Source organism: Aspergillus versicolor, assembly GCF_001890125.1.
Source record: "Aspergillus versicolor CBS 583.65 unplaced genomic scaffold ASPVEscaffold_1, whole genome shotgun sequence".
In the NCBI taxonomy this organism is placed as follows: Eukaryota; Fungi; Ascomycota; class Eurotiomycetes; order Eurotiales; family Aspergillaceae; genus Aspergillus; species Aspergillus versicolor.
Genome location: NW_024467524.1, coordinates 248584 through 262588, shown reverse-complemented (window position 1 = coordinate 262588; position 14005 = coordinate 248584). Strand labels below are relative to the sequence as shown.

At 51.9% G+C, this 14005-nt stretch overlaps 9 protein-coding genes across 9 annotated transcripts; 3 read left to right on the top strand and 6 right to left on the bottom strand.

Moving 5' to 3' along the window:
- Positions 1-226: 226 nt before the first annotated feature.
- ASPVEDRAFT_35172 (agmatinase) lies at positions 227-1597 on the bottom strand. The gene is made up of 4 exons (XM_040810937.1): positions 1496-1597; positions 1364-1449; positions 619-1321; positions 227-568 (listed from the first exon to the last, which is right to left on the bottom strand). Exons 1-4 carry the CDS (start codon positions 1578-1580, stop codon positions 309-311), a joined length of 1134 nt encoding a protein of 377 aa, XP_040661625.1. The 5' UTR covers positions 1581-1597; the 3' UTR covers positions 227-308.
- A 225-nt stretch (positions 1598-1822) lies between these two features.
- On the top strand, positions 1823-3585 carry ASPVEDRAFT_120567 (Zn(II)2Cys6 transcription factor; the record flags this gene model as incomplete). Its single annotated transcript, XM_040805801.1, has 3 exons — positions 1823-1860; positions 1906-2677; positions 2722-3585. The coding sequence occupies 3 exons, from the start codon at positions 1823-1825 to the stop codon at positions 3583-3585; spliced, it is 1674 nt and encodes a 557-aa protein (XP_040661624.1).
- A 74-nt stretch (positions 3586-3659) lies between these two features.
- ASPVEDRAFT_119532 (uncharacterized protein) lies at positions 3660-4544 on the bottom strand (the record flags this gene model as incomplete). The annotated part of the gene is made up of 3 exons (XM_040805710.1): positions 3660-3898; positions 3947-4282; positions 4337-4544. The coding sequence occupies 3 exons, from the start codon at positions 4542-4544 to the stop codon at positions 3660-3662; spliced, it is 783 nt and encodes a 260-aa protein (XP_040661623.1).
- A 419-nt stretch (positions 4545-4963) lies between these two features.
- On the bottom strand, positions 4964-5821 carry ASPVEDRAFT_206585 (uncharacterized protein). Its single transcript, XM_040809437.1, has one exon. The coding sequence runs from the start codon at positions 5719-5721 to the stop codon at positions 5038-5040; it is 684 nt and encodes a 227-aa protein (XP_040661622.1). The 5' UTR covers positions 5722-5821; the 3' UTR covers positions 4964-5037.
- Positions 5822-7044, top strand: ASPVEDRAFT_206586 (glycoside hydrolase family 16 protein). Its single transcript, XM_040809438.1, has 2 exons — positions 5822-6940; positions 6999-7044. Exon 1 carries the CDS (start codon positions 5922-5924, stop codon positions 6885-6887), a length of 966 nt encoding a protein of 321 aa, XP_040661621.1. The 5' UTR covers positions 5822-5921; the 3' UTR covers positions 6888-6940; positions 6999-7044.
- ASPVEDRAFT_206605 (uncharacterized protein) lies at positions 7016-7926 on the bottom strand. The gene has a single exon (XM_040809439.1). It carries the CDS (start codon positions 7788-7790, stop codon positions 7143-7145), a length of 648 nt encoding a protein of 215 aa, XP_040661620.1. The 5' UTR covers positions 7791-7926; the 3' UTR covers positions 7016-7142.
- Positions 7927-8591: 665 nt separating this feature from the next.
- ASPVEDRAFT_77634 (Zn(II)2Cys6 transcription factor) lies at positions 8592-11115 on the top strand (the record flags this gene model as incomplete). Its single annotated transcript, XM_040816417.1, has 6 exons — positions 8592-8732; positions 8786-9034; positions 9077-9148; positions 9194-9792; positions 9840-10290; positions 10351-11115. The coding sequence occupies 6 exons, from the start codon at positions 8592-8594 to the stop codon at positions 11113-11115; spliced, it is 2277 nt and encodes a 758-aa protein (XP_040661619.1).
- Positions 11116-11159: 44 nt separating this feature from the next.
- ASPVEDRAFT_57968 (uncharacterized protein) lies at positions 11160-12255 on the bottom strand (the record flags this gene model as incomplete). The annotated part of the gene is made up of 1 exon (XM_040815397.1): positions 11160-12255. The coding sequence occupies one exon, from the start codon at positions 12253-12255 to the stop codon at positions 11308-11310; it is 948 nt and encodes a 315-aa protein (XP_040661618.1). The 3' UTR covers positions 11160-11307.
- A 674-nt stretch (positions 12256-12929) lies between these two features.
- Positions 12930-13809, bottom strand: ASPVEDRAFT_122514 (uncharacterized protein; the record flags this gene model as incomplete). Its single annotated transcript, XM_040805992.1, has 2 exons — positions 12930-13001; positions 13057-13809. 2 exons carry the CDS (start codon positions 13807-13809, stop codon positions 12930-12932), a joined length of 825 nt encoding a protein of 274 aa, XP_040661617.1.
- Between the last annotated feature and the right edge of the window lie 196 nt (positions 13810-14005).

Below are 14005 nucleotides of genomic sequence, written 5' to 3'. Positions count from 1 at the left end.
TGATCGAGTTGGAGATCTGGAGGTTGGGGAGCTGGTGTGGGGTAATTCTTATCCCGTTTTCCGCCGGGAAACTCCGCCGGTTTTTTTCCGCTCACCGTGGTAGAGATAAGGCAAGGGATACGTTGAGACGTTTAGACCAGTGAGATAAAGTACAGCTATCAATTGTAACAGGCCTCTAAGACATGCTTATGGTGACCACGAGTCTACCATCGCAAAACGTTCATATATCGTGTGGATATTTCCATTCATAGCTAGGTATTAGCTTAAGAAGGTCCTCTATCGTTAAGTGCCTGCCATCTGTCATGGTATCACAGCTCATCTTTGCCTGCTGACCGAACAGCAACGCCCTTCTTGTTTTTGGTCATCGCCGCCAGGATATCAATGATCAAATCTGCAGCAGCCACCGAAGTAGTCTCTGCAGTTGAATCGTACGGCGGACTGACTTCTACAACATCTGCTCCAACAAGGTTGAGTCCTTCCAGGCCTTTGATATACCGCTTCAGCTCTCTCGTCGTCCAGCCCCCAGACTCAGGAGTTCCAGTCGCAGGAGCAATACTCGGGTCAAGAACTGCATGGTCAGCCATAATAACTTCATCATGGAGGGTTAGGGCTGCGTACCATCAATATCAATAGACAAATACACCGGGTTATCTCCAACCACATCAACCGTGCGCTTCACGATGCCTTCAACGCCAATAACATCAATCTCATGCGCCTCAATGCGGTGGAACCCAACATTCTTCTCATCAATCTCATAATCCTTCGGCCCGAATAACTTGGTGCGAAGCCCACCATGCACACTCGCTCCTTTCTTAATACATCCCTCCCGACTGGCATGCCAGAAGAACGTCCCGTGCGTGATAGCGCTCTGCTCCGACGCAATGCCCGTATACCCCTCATACGGATCCCAAGTATCCAAATGCGAGTCAAGATGGATAACAGAAATAGGCCCGTAGACAGTCTTCAGCGAGCGCAGGATCGGAAGAACAATCGAGTGATCCCCGCCCAGACTCACAATGCGAGGATGCGTCCAGCCCGCTTTACTTCCGTTGGATGTCGTCTCATGGTGCAGGACCTGTCTGTATCCTTGTTCCATCTGTTTGAATGCATGTGCGGCATCAAAGGGCGTGATCGGGATGTCGCCGCAGTCGATAATAGATAGGTCTTCTTCGAATGGATCAACCCCCCAGACGGTATTGTAGCTGCGGCCTTTTTTCTCGCGCGACGACCCGGCGCGGATACCGCGTGGTCCGAAGCGGGCGCCGGGGCGGTAGGATGTGCTGGTGTCGTAGGGGAAGCCTAGGACTGCGATGTCGATGGGCTGTTTGGTTAGCTGGATCAGCAATACTATGGAGGTGCGTACTGTATTGTGTGACTCGGCGAGACAGCGCTGCCATTCGAGATGGGCGAATGTGACGGGCTGCGAGAAGGGGAGATCCTTGTCGAGGTCTGTAGACGTTAGTGGTGTTGCTGTATGTGTAGTGGTGAGTCTGACCTTCAATGGGATGCTGGTAGTCGGGCCCGACATTGACGGTGTAGGCAATTTGGCCAAAGGCCAACAGAGCTGTGTAGAACTTCATGGTTGTCTTGAGTGAAGATAACGATAGCATTATACTTAGTATTATACTTGTAGTATTTATAACTTCACGATAAGAGTCTCCACCGTCTCCAACCCCGCTCTTCTCGCTGACGACTTCCCCGTCTAATTCCGTCTGATTATCCTCTTTTATCACATCGTCTCCTACCAAAGCGCTGTCTTTATTAGTTAACATAATTCTCGTCTATCGCTGACACCTGCTTCGCCATCAATACCTCCCACATTATGCCCCGCCGCGTAACAAAAACCAAAACCTTTGCCGGGTATTCCCGACACCTTGATTTGCCGAGTTGTACTGACAATGATAGATGCTGGACATGTCGTCGCCGCAAGGTAAAATGCGATAGTCGCCGGCCGCTGTGTCGTCGCTGTGGGGATTCGTGCGAGGGCTACGCTGTCGCGCTGCATTGGATTGGCGGGGAAGATGAGCGGCCCTGCGAGGTTAAGCGCAAGGCGATGCTTATTTATGATCCTCGGCTGCCGGTGCATGCCGATCTTGAAGAGGTTGACCGCATGTTAGATGAGCTCGAGGCGATTGTGAATCTTGTCGGCGAGGGCGCTGTCGGTGCGTTCTCGGCTTTTGCATATGACTGTGTGCTGGGGGATGGCCGCAGGAATGACAGTCCCAGGATATTAGAGGAAAGTCTGGATGATATGCAGCTGGAACTAGTTGGAGGGCAGGTAATGTGTTTGCCATCGGAGCTCTCAGTCCATGTCGAGCCGGCAATGACGGAATTAATGCACAACTATATCCATGTCGTCGCCGATCTGCTGCAGCCAACGCACCACAGTCAGAATCCGTACCGGTCTCTGTATGTCCCGAAAGCGATGGACGCTGCGGCGGCCTTGCTACTAGTCGGTGTGAGTGGGACGCCTTCGCATGTTGGTACGGCGCTGCTGCATGCTCTGCTGGCTGTCTCAGCCTTTCATATGCACCGGCACTGTCCAAGTGAGTCGCGGTATAACCAGGGACGATTACATCGGTTGAAGGCAATCGAGAGCTTGCAATTATCGATTACTGAGGGGAATATCGACTTCCACACTACCATGTCGGCTATGCTGTCCATGGTTTCAATAGATGTATGTATTCATGAACAAAGTGTATCATCGGCTAACTGTTGTAGCTCATGGAAGGGAGCATGTCGGATTTCTGGATCCACCTGGATGGCTGCGAGAAGCTGCTTTCAGTAGTCAAGCAGAATCGATCCCCAGGTACTGATCAGCTGTTAACGATTTGCTCGTTCATGGGCACTCTATCTCGCTCCACCGATCCATATCTACCGCCAAAACCCTGGAAGGGGGATCCAGTGACGATCGAGGGCTTATTGGCAAAGTCTCCATTCTTCCCTGATAATCATAGTCTAGAATTCACATATGGCATTACTGCCACATTAGCGAGCTACATGGACCTTACCATCTGCCTATCACAGCACCTCTGCTACTACACCACAAACTACATCCCAATTCCTGACTCTTTGGAAAGAGCAATCTCAACAACCCACAACGCCTTAACATCCTGGTCCATCACAGACGAACCTCTAAGTTCGGTTCCTCCCGACGACACAGAAACACTCTCCCTCCTCCGCTGCCACATCCTCGCCTTCCACGCCGCCCTCGTCATCCACTTCTACACCCTAACGAACTGGGACCCCGCAGTACGAACTGGAGCAGACTACAACCACATCTGCGTAACGAACCTCCTCGCAGCTGAAACCTTGAAGTCCTCCGTCAGCACCCGCAGCGGATGGAACGCCATGGCCCCCATTGTCTGGCCGGGATTTATTGCAGCTTGTGAAGCGGCGGTTGATCAGCGCCCGTTGTGGAGGACGTGGTGGGTTAATGTGCAGCGGTATTGTATTGGTAGCATTTCGATACTTTGGGATGTGGTACAGGAGGTGTGGGACTCGGATGGATATGATGGCATGCCTGGACCGCGGTGGATGGCTGTGTTGAGGCGGAGTGGGAGGAGGGTTATGAGTGGGGGTTGATCTATTTCTTTTATACGCCGGCATATACAATTTATCTGCGCTATGTAAAAATAATCCGTCCAAGCAGAGTAAGTCTATAGCATCCGCCGAATCTCAGTCTCCTCCTTGTACTTGTCAAACTCAGGTGCCCCTAGGCTATCCCACCACTTAAACAACAAGCCCTCGCAAATACGCTGAAACCACGGCGTATACTTCAGAGAAGTATCCTCTAGCATCCCCCTCAGCTGCTCCGGAGATACCCACCGCATATCTTTAATCTCATTCGGGTTCGCATCAACATCCACCTCAGCCCGTATAAACAGGATATAATCAACTAACCATTAGCACAAGCCACCACATGCTAAAGATTTGTAAAACGCACCCTCATGCTCCCCCCACTTCCCATCACCAGCGAGATAATGCACTCGCGTCAGGAACTCAAAGTCTTTAATAGGGACTTGCTCAGGTTTGATCCCCAATTCCTGCTGCAACTTCCTCTGCGCTGCTCGTTTGACGCCTTCGACCGCACCCGCGAAATCATCACCCACCTCCCCGGGGATATCCAGCGGGTGCGAACAGCAGGTATTCGTCCACAGACCGGGAAAAGTGATCTTTGCGTCTGCGCGCTGTTGCAGCAGTAACTCGTTCCGCGAGTTGAAGAGGAAGCATGAGAATGCGCGGTGTAATAAGCCCGCGTTTATGTTTTTCATCAGGTGGCCTAGAATCGTCAGCTTGCATTAGGTATAAAGTGTAAACGTTGGTGTAAACGTACAAGCATGCTTGCTGGCTCGCGCGATGGGAGTGTCGAATGAGTCTACCACGATGCAGACCTCGTTCATTAGTTGGGCTTGCTGTGCATCGTACCCGCTCAAGTCGCTTTCGCTTGCGGAGAGTTTACCGGGGTTGGATGTGCTAGTGAGCGGTTCAAGCTCGGGGAATCGCTGGTATACATTTTCGGCTGTAATTGCGCTGTTTGCCATATTGTAGAACATCAGGCAGATGGCTGGTGAAACTGAGGAAGCTAAATGTGCCAGCTTGGACCCTGAATTCGTCTCAATTCCCCGCCCTTGGAAATTAAGTTGCAATCCAGTTAAACTTGCCAGATCGTCGCGTGTTTTCCCCGATGACGCGGCCAGATTCAGGGTCCATCGTACAGGCCCCACGGGTTCCACCGCGTTTCACTTTGGAGAGCGTTCTGTGCTATTATCCAGCAGATTGTCCGATCATTGCTACATACGCTGACCTGCTCTTGGCCCTTGCGCATTGGAGTGTAGATGGTTACTTGTATTTTAATTGCACATTTCAGGTCACTTATACCCTCTAACAGGAAGTACCCTCGTCTTCTAAATAAGTATCCGCTTGTTAAGACAGGTACGAAATCACGAACACCCTAATATTAACGAGAAGCAGAAAAACCCTACATCTTCCCAAAGCCATAGTCTGATGTATTTGATGTCCTCTGCATTAATCATGTCATGATGTCCTTTTCCAAACATGTACAGGCCTAGCAAACCCCTCCTCGTCCCTCTCGAACTCAAGTATCCTCTCAAACCCCTGCGCCTTCAACTCCTCATCAAACGGTGGTCTAATCTGAATATTCTTATACGTCTCTCTCAACTCTTTATTCCTCTTCGAAGCCCTCGCATAATTGCTCATCGGCTGCGGCTCAACAACCAAATACCCCCCTTCATTCAATATACTGCGTATATGCTTAAACAGCGCCAACATCCCATCATCCCCGCTATTCAAATGAACCCACTTCGTAACGGACAGCAGCAAGACAACATCAAACGTCCCCAGGGCCGTGCCTGTGTATGCAGACGCATCCACAAAATCAAAGTGCTCAAACGTGCACGGCCCGTCCGGGTACGCTGCCTTCGCCTGCTCAACCAGCCACGGGTCGATATCGACGCCCACAGCGGCTGCCGCACCGCAGTGCGCGATTGCCTCGTGGGTGAGCTTTCCTGCGTTGCAGCCGAGATCTATGACCCGTGCGTTGCGCAGGATCTCAGTTGGGAGAAGTGAAAGGCGTTCATCTGGTACGGCCTGTGCCCGGAACTTGGCGTAGTAGTGGTGGTAGTTGCCGTGCCGGGCGGCGAGGTGGGTGGCTTTAAAGCGCTCTGCTCTGGATGGTTCTTCTCCAGTTGGTTCTGTCATACTTGGAGAGATATGTGGTGTTGGCGAAATAATTGATCATGCCAATATGCAGGATTTTAAGCCAATGGGGTTGCACAGTTTGCATGATGTTTGTGCCTGGGGCAGCAATACCCGGTAAACAATGACGTCAGCTCTGCTTCCCACTGTGTTGTCTCCTTCCGCGTCCCCACGACGTCCATCACTGTACCACTACAGCCAACATGCCAATCAGACAGGCCTTCCAGGGCATCGTCAACAAGGCCGAGAAGGCATTGGGAGAATTCACCAATTCCTCTCAGTCTCAGCCAGGACAATCCTACAACAGGCCTCCGCCCCCACCGCCAATTCCATCCTCGACTCGCCCACCACCAGCACCACCAAGTTATGGCTATGCGCAACAACCCCAGGTATATTGGCAACCCAATCTCCACCCGCAAGTCCCGGTCTCCGCAAACTTCCACCACGAACAGGGCCAACACGGCTGGGGCAACAACGAGGCGCAGAACTACGTCGACAGCCCGCAAAACTCATTCCATGCCACGCAGGGCGATGCACTAATCGTGCGTGCGCTGATCAACCACGGCCATCCTGACCCGGCCCAGAAGTTCACCAGCGCTAGGCTATCGAGTCACCATACCCTCGCTCGGCCGAGGGGGTGTCTGTCGGCTAGAATCATCGCGCCGGTGGCAAGGGGTGTTTGGCCGGCGTTTTGGCTGCTGCCTAGAGATCCGTTTCGGTGGCCTGAGGATGGGGAGGTGGATATTATGGAGGCGTGGAATGGGGATGCAGTTAACCATACCTGTTTGCATTGGGGACATTTCAATGGCGAGGATTGGAATAAGCATCGTGTGCTTGAGACTCCGATTCCCAATATTACGTCGCCGGTCGGGGTAAGGTATGACTTTATCTGGGATGAGGATGAGGCTACGGGTCGAGGACGGCTGGTTTGGTTGATTGATGGCAGGCCTGTTATGAGAGCTGAGAAGCCGCCTGGTACGAGGAGGATGAGTGAATTCAGGATCCTCATCAACATCGCTGTTGGGGGAAATGTCTGTCAGGGGAATATGCCCAGCGACGGATACTACGACACCGTGGTTCGTGAATTGGCCATGTGGGATGCACCGCCTGGGGGTTGGCATGAGTTTGAAAGGCTCTGGAGTTATTCCAAGGACGGCAATACCATGTAACGAAGGATTTCCACCTGAAAAGGCTTTCCTTGAGGTTCCAGCTAATAACTTAGGCGAGTTGAATGCCTTCTGGCAACGAAAGAGGTTGATACTTATGACAGCGATATGTAGGACAAAATTGCATAGTCATAGCTACCAGAGCAACCAGGCCTTTCCATACGAGCACCGGAAGTAAGCGCCGTGCATGTCTGCTCGCTGCAATGAAAACAACACCGCGATTCTACACATGAAATACACTGTAGCAAGGCAGCCTGGTCACTCCTCAACATCAGAAGTCCGAACCGGCTCCGCCGTGTCACTCTCATCAGAGAAATCCGAGTCAACCTCTCCATCTTCCCTAATCCTCCTCCTCCACTCGTCACAGTGAACCAACATCCTCTTTTTCGTATCCCCCTCCCACTCAACGCTCAGCCCAGCCCGCCTCAACGACTTGGCAATCACATCCCCAACAGCTCGAGTCCTCTCCTCCGACTGCGTAAACGACCCATAGGACAGCAACACATCCCCACCCCCAGCCATGATCTCGGTATCCTGCTCGTGGAAGAAGACATACCCCCGCGTATCCTCATCGCTCTCGCCCGAAAGCTCGGAAACCCCACATCTCTGGCAGCAGGCGAAGTTCATCCGGGCAAGGATTCGATGAATCCGCTCAAGCGAGGAGAAGGCCTTGGAAAGTTTCTCCGAAATTGTAGGCTCGTCAGGCCACGATTTCTGCCGTTCGAGTTGGCTGGCCCATTCGAGTTCGACGATTGGGCGGATTGCGTCCTGCGCTTGGGAGAGTGTCTTATCACGATGCGAGTTGATGAGATAGTCTGCGACGATCTCGATGATTTCGTCTGCTGTGAAGAAGCCGGATTTGATGCGCCAGGGGATGAGGCGTCTTGCGTCTGCGTCTACTTCCATGATCTCTCGAAACGTTGCTGATGCACATTGTCTGGGAGATGAAAGGGGCTGCCTCGTATTTGTATTCTGGTGCTGATTTGGAATACGAGGGCTGATACGAGGTGCTGCCTGGGCTGCCTACACCAAGACGCTGGGATGGGATGCCGATACGAGCCATCCCCTCAGTCTATCCACAGAGCATGCAGCCACGGCGTTTTTAACCACGTCAGGATCAACCAACCAGACCCAGCACCAGCTGGATGTGGTTGCGCAAGATGTTAGCGTCGAGACAATGGGATGGAGTGCTATATTTGCGCCCTTCCTTTCCCACGGAGGTATACAAGCTCTGAATGTGGGTTCGGCTACCCGCGTCAACAGGCCATCCACGCCGCTGCAGGACCTGGCATTCCCACTTGCAATCACACTCCCGCAGCTGACCAGCATTGTAGATATAAGTATGCAGTCTCCATATATCTCTTCGAGGATATATTCAGACCCATCGCATAATTACGTAGCTGTGCTGGTTATAAACATATATTGTGGAAGAAGCAAATGAACCATGAGAAAAATCTATCTTCAGGAACAGTTGCTACCAAGCCAAATGTTCTCAGCCTCGTCATTTACCAAATAGATCGAGTATACAGATGGTTTACTTTGACATACAGCGCTGAGTCAGCGAAGGGCAATGACGTCTTTCCCATGACGTCGTTCCAATGACGTCATTCAGAGCCAGCGCTCTTTATGTAGTTGTCCTGGTGGAGAGAAGCTGTCACTTCACGTCCTTGCCACTGCCCTGAATTTCAAACAATTCCTCTGTTGAGCATGACATCACGCCCCGGTCATGACCTGCCACGAGTCCTCGCCCCATTCCCCCCCGATAACCCCCTGAAGGCGTCCGGCCCCGTCCCACGGCGGACGAAACGGTCCAATGCGTGTATAGCGTGTAAGACGCGGAGAATCAAAGTAATTGCCCAGCTCTTAGCTACATTCTTCTTCCACTGTTGACGCATTCGTAGTGTGGTGGGACGCATCCTTGTGATAAATGCACCGAAGCAGGCCGCAACTGCATGTTTGTAGTCGAGGGCGATCGGCGAAGGAAATATGCCCAGAGGCGTGCGGAGAAGGACCTTACCACGGCCAATCAGCTGTTAGATGGTATTATTAAAGCTTTCAATGCGGATGATAATGCACAGCTCCATCGTCTGCTGTTTGCTGCGCAGGAATACCGAGCAGGACGGTCTGTTCATGATGCCGTGGATGAGCAGGTTTGTGATTGCCATGTAGATGTTACAGGCTGACTCGATTAGGTCCCAGAAACTCTAAGTGATGGATGCCAGCCGAAGATCGAGGAGGATCGAGCTCTGGACGGGGTTTTCCCGGTATGTAAGCCATATCCCAGTTAATGTAAATCTAATATCTTGTAGCCTGTGCGTTGTGTTTCATCACCTGTTGGGTTTGAGGTGGGCAAAGATCCTAATCGCGACGAGGCCAGCAGGGCAACTGGGTATATTGGCAAAGCATCTGAAATCTCGTGGCTGCAGGATCTAGGTGCCATGCTAAATAAAAATACCCAGTCACAGATTGACGATTCCGCCACGTCAATGAACTATCACCTTGATCACGTCCAGATACCCGAACTTGTTCCCACTGAACCAAGATGGCTACCCCCTAAGCCGTGGGCGGCCCACTTGGTGAAGATCTTCTTTGAATTGGTGGACCCTTCGTTTCCACTGATCGATAAAACACTATTCACGGCCCAGTTCGATCAGGCGTACACTTGTTCGGGACCGGAGCCGTCGCGCAAATGGCTTGCCGTGCTCAACATGGTGCTCGCTGTGGGCTCTAGATACCATCAGCTATATGAGCCGGATTCCAGGAGAGACATCAACGATCGTGTCTTTCTTTCCCGAGCAATAACCCTAAGTGCTCCCTCCGGTATAGCCACCAGGATTTCGGGACTGCAACAAGTCCAAATTCACCTGCTGCTGGCCATTTATTACCTGGCCTCGGGTCAAGTAAACCAGTACGGCCCGCCATTATAGTCTTAGTTATTTGGCTGACGTCTGATAGATCATGGCAGATAAATGGTCACGCTGCACGCTTGGCAATCTCGATGGGTCTCAATCTGCGTGCAGACAAGGAGCACATAGACCCTTCGTCTCAAGAGACCCGTGCTCGTATCTGGTGGTCCGTTATCGTCTTAGAGAATATACTCTCCGGCATGACTGGTCGGATATCACATGTTGACTATCAATCCATGCCTCCGCATCTACCCCCGCCATATGATGAAATCCGATTCCGGCAGCCAGCAGCCAGAGAATTCCCGGGCAGTCCATCCTCACGTCGAAGACAACTGCAGTGGACTATAGATTCGACTACCTCGGAGCTATATATACGAGATCCATGGCTTGAAACTATTATACCCAGCCAGTCCCTGTATTTCTTCTACCTCACCGACCTGGCAGTTACCATGAACGCCGCCAGTAATGCCGTCTACAGTCTAACCGCCACCACCAACAGTGTGAAAAGCAGCATCCTCTTCTACCAAGGAAAGCTCCAGTCATAGCTATCAAGCCTGCAGCCCGTATTCGAATTCACTGTGTTCAACGCGACACACGCGGAGCAAACCCAAAAATCCCCATCAACCGACTCGAGAGAACAAATCGGTCTTGCCTTGGCTTACTACGGGTCACAGGTTATACTAAACCGACCCTGCCTAACACACCCGGACATCAAAGCCGGCACTAATATAATAATCCCGCGCTCGTGCTTCGGCGACGCCAGCGCAAAAGCCTGCGTCCACTTCGCTCTGGCGATTATATCCGTCCTCCCCGACGAGCCGGACATGAAGTGGATTCTGGAGATGGCTTCGTGGTGGTACCTGTTGCATACTATAATGCGCGCGCTGACGATCCTGCTGATCCAGCTTTCAATCGGCCAGGTGCCCATCCTCACCACGGACGGGAACAGACTGGGCAAAGAGCGAGACGGGGAAGGTGTTAAGGCTGTGCGCGATGCGTCGAAGAAGGCCCTCTTCTGGCTGCATAGTATGGCGAAGCAGGATCCCAGCTCGCGGCGCGCGTTCCTTATTAGCCAGAAGCTGTTTGACCACATCACGATGCAAGCAGAGGGCCGAGAGAGTACTGGTGTTGTCTCGGCGGGGAGAGAGGCAATGGCCGCCGGACGGCAGGCGTCTGATGATTCCGGCTTTGCCTCTATGAAGATTCTGGGGGATGCGTTTAATTGGGGGCCGGATAATACGGCATCGGAGTGTAGGGATGAGCAGCAGCAGGCGCCGCTTTCGTTGGATCCGGCTTTGCTCTCGTTTGATAAATATGATTATTAGTTTATGAGACATGATATACGAATTAGCCTAGAATAAATAAATTTACGATTTGAGTAAACTAGCTAGTAGTAGTAAATTGATGTCCCATGCGTACTGATTGTTGTATAACTTTCATTGTAGTACATGTTTGCCATGTATACCAGTCTCAAGCAATACTCACACTGTAAAATACTAGTTAGTTCAATTAGAGGTTTAACAGACACCCCGTTCATGCAAATAATCTTTTGCAATTGTTTCAAAGGTACAAAACTCCACCTTATCCCCCCACTCACACAACCACTTGACAAACCTCTCCACCATCCCAATAACATGCAGCAGCCCACTGGTCTCAGGATGCATAAGTAGCGGAAACACAAACGTGCCATCCTCGCGATCAACCTCTGCATTCTCCCACAGCCACAAGAACATGTCCTTCCACCGCTGCTCCACAACCCGCGCATCCACCTGCCCCTGCGTGTTCACCAGATGCGGGAAATACTGCAGCGCCATCATATCCTCGTTATTCCACCCCGTTGGAATCTCAACGAGCGGATGAATCCCCCCAGCGGGGGTAACATGCAAATCCCTCGTAACAGGCGAAGGCTTCAACCACGAACTCGCCGGTTTGCCGAAATCAATCCGCTCCGGCGCTCCATCAGCAGGTGTAAAGTATGGCTGGGAATCGTGGTGGCTCAGCGACGAGTCATACAGAAACCCGAACTCACGCAGTAAGGAGACCGTCGATTCCCGGATCTGATACATAGGCGCGCGGTAGCCGAGCACTTTCTTGCCGGTGAGTTTCTGTGCAACGGCCATGCATTTCACGAGTACGTCTCGTTCTTGGGCTGGTGTCATCTGGGTGGCTCCTTCGTGGGCGTACCCGTGTAATCCGATCTCGGCGCCTGAGGCGACGATTTCGGCGACCGGCTCCGGGAATGTTTCGATTGTGTGGCCTGGGATGAACCAGGTGACTTTGTCGGCGATGTTGTACTTTTTGAGGACGTGGAGGAGGCGGCGTGAGCCGACGTGGGCGGCGAATACGCCCGTGCTGTAGTCGGAGAGGGTGTTGTCGGGGTGGTCGCTTGTGCCTATGAAGGCGGAGAGGGCGTCGAAGTCGAAGGAGAGGGCGATTCTTGCCCGAGCCTGGCGGTTTGTAGACATGTTGCTAGAGTTTGGAGAGTGTTGCTAAGTAGTAGGGACAGAAGGGTTTATATGCGTTCCGTATTGAACTTCAACTTGAGTTAGGGCAACCGTCAGCGAGATGGGTTACTCCAACCTCACGGACCCCACGGCTTATCTATGCGTCTTATTCCGGGGTTAACCGTACTTGTATGGACGGGTAGTCAATAAAATTGGGTCTTCGTTTTCCTCGACGACAAACATCGTCCGCGGCGTTTACCACAGATGCTTCTCGGGGTTTCAGTTTCTTGGTGCATGGATCGGACGCTCTCGGATTGCCCTAGCAGAGCACCGGAAGTATGGAACCATAGCCCATGGCCCATTACAACCAGAAGCGGAGGACCTGTCAAATTGACGTCCAAACTGACAGCTACGAAGGCTATAAACAGCCACGTTTCCACCTATAACTCTTAATTCTAAGATGCTACCTCTTCTGTGCTTCTTTTCTAAAAACAAAATTAAGGACTATATTAAGTACCTGCCCTTGGAGGACTAAACTGAAAGTTTATCATTGAGCTGCACCGAAGAAAATTGGGGACAGCCAGTCATAACAGGACTGCAAACTTCGAGTTGCAAGGGCGACTGTTGATAAAAAAGAGATTCTCTTATCGGCGCCGTACCCGTCGTCCAGGCCGACTAGTCTAGAGTATACGGCCTCACAGCTTCGAAGATCCCAATCCCTCGACATCAAACTCTGTAGTACACAAAAGGAACGTATCACGAAGCGCCTGGGTTGTTAGCATAATCCGCGGATGTGATAAATGAGACGAAAGAAGAGCTTACCGAGAGGCGGTACTTCTCATTGATCGCCTGATAATCCTCGCCTGCGAGCATATCACAAAAGTGTCGAATCGAGGGGTAATGCACAATAGAAATCTCATTCCACCAGTCCTGCTCCGGCCTTCCCGGCGGGCCCCGAGAATCGCTGTGCGGCGACTGCACCGGCACCACATTTCCAACCAGCTTGGCATTCCCACCGCGTTTGCCTGCGACCGAGATGAATGCCTGTCCGTATTGGTAGTAGCTCTGTTTGCCGTTGGGGTATTGAAAATGCAGCAGATTGAGCATGGTAACGGGGCCCGGATGCGTTTTTGTAAGCTCGCCCATGAACGCAAGCAAGCTGGGGGAGACCTCGAGGTTTTGCGACGTGGACTTAGCCCCATCCTTGAGGATTTTCTCGAGAGAACCTGTCAATGGGCATTCGCTGGATTCACGTTGCAGTGTTGCGTTGCGGGACGGATAGCTGGCAACGAGTTTGGACGGGATGCCTGTCGTTATTCTGTATTCGTCTGTGATCAAGCTGCGCAGGGTGGCAGGAATCGGATCTTGACTGTCGGCATCTGCTTGGAGAAGAACCATGAGATCCCAATTCTTAGTCGCAAGCGGGTTGTTGTCGAGTTGCGTCGGATGGATTACAACATGCCGAGGTCTGGAGGCAACGATGACCTTGGTCGAGGCATCTTTCAGTTGTTGAATGAACGATCGGGGGCCGGTGGACCCGTCGAGAGTCAGAAGGTGAAGCGTACAGACAGGCATGACCCTTTGTCAACGTGGAGAGAAAGAACAGTCTCGAGAAGTGTTTATCTGCTGTGATCTCATCAGGATCCAGCTCGGTTATCTGATCTCTGCGGGGAAAGGGGCGCCAGATGATTAAGCTCGGTAAACTGCCGAACCACCATACCATCCATAGGATTGCTAATTCAGTAGCCCTGTAACCAAATAATAATCAAGA

Excerpts from the sequence above, each read along its gene's own strand:
- ASPVEDRAFT_35172 (XM_040810937.1), bottom strand. The coding sequence starts at position 1,580 with ATGAAGTTCTACACAGCTCTGTTGGCCTTTGGCCAAATTGCCTACACC. Across the intron at positions 1,322-1,363 it reads TCGCCGAGTCACACAATACA|CCCATCGACATCGCAGTCCT; the intron begins GTACGCACCTCC and ends CTAACCAAACAG. Across the intron at positions 569-618 it reads TTTGTCTATTGATATTGATG|TTCTTGACCCGAGTATTGCT; the intron begins GTACGCAGCCCT and ends CTGACCATGCAG.
- ASPVEDRAFT_206585 (XM_040809437.1), bottom strand. The coding sequence starts at position 5,721 with ATGACAGAACCAACTGGAGAAGAACCATCCAGAGCAGAGCGCTTTAAA.
- ASPVEDRAFT_206586 (XM_040809438.1), top strand. The coding sequence starts at position 5,922 with ATGCCAATCAGACAGGCCTTCCAGGGCATCGTCAACAAGGCCGAGAAG.
- ASPVEDRAFT_206605 (XM_040809439.1), bottom strand. The coding sequence starts at position 7,790 with ATGGAAGTAGACGCAGACGCAAGACGCCTCATCCCCTGGCGCATCAAA.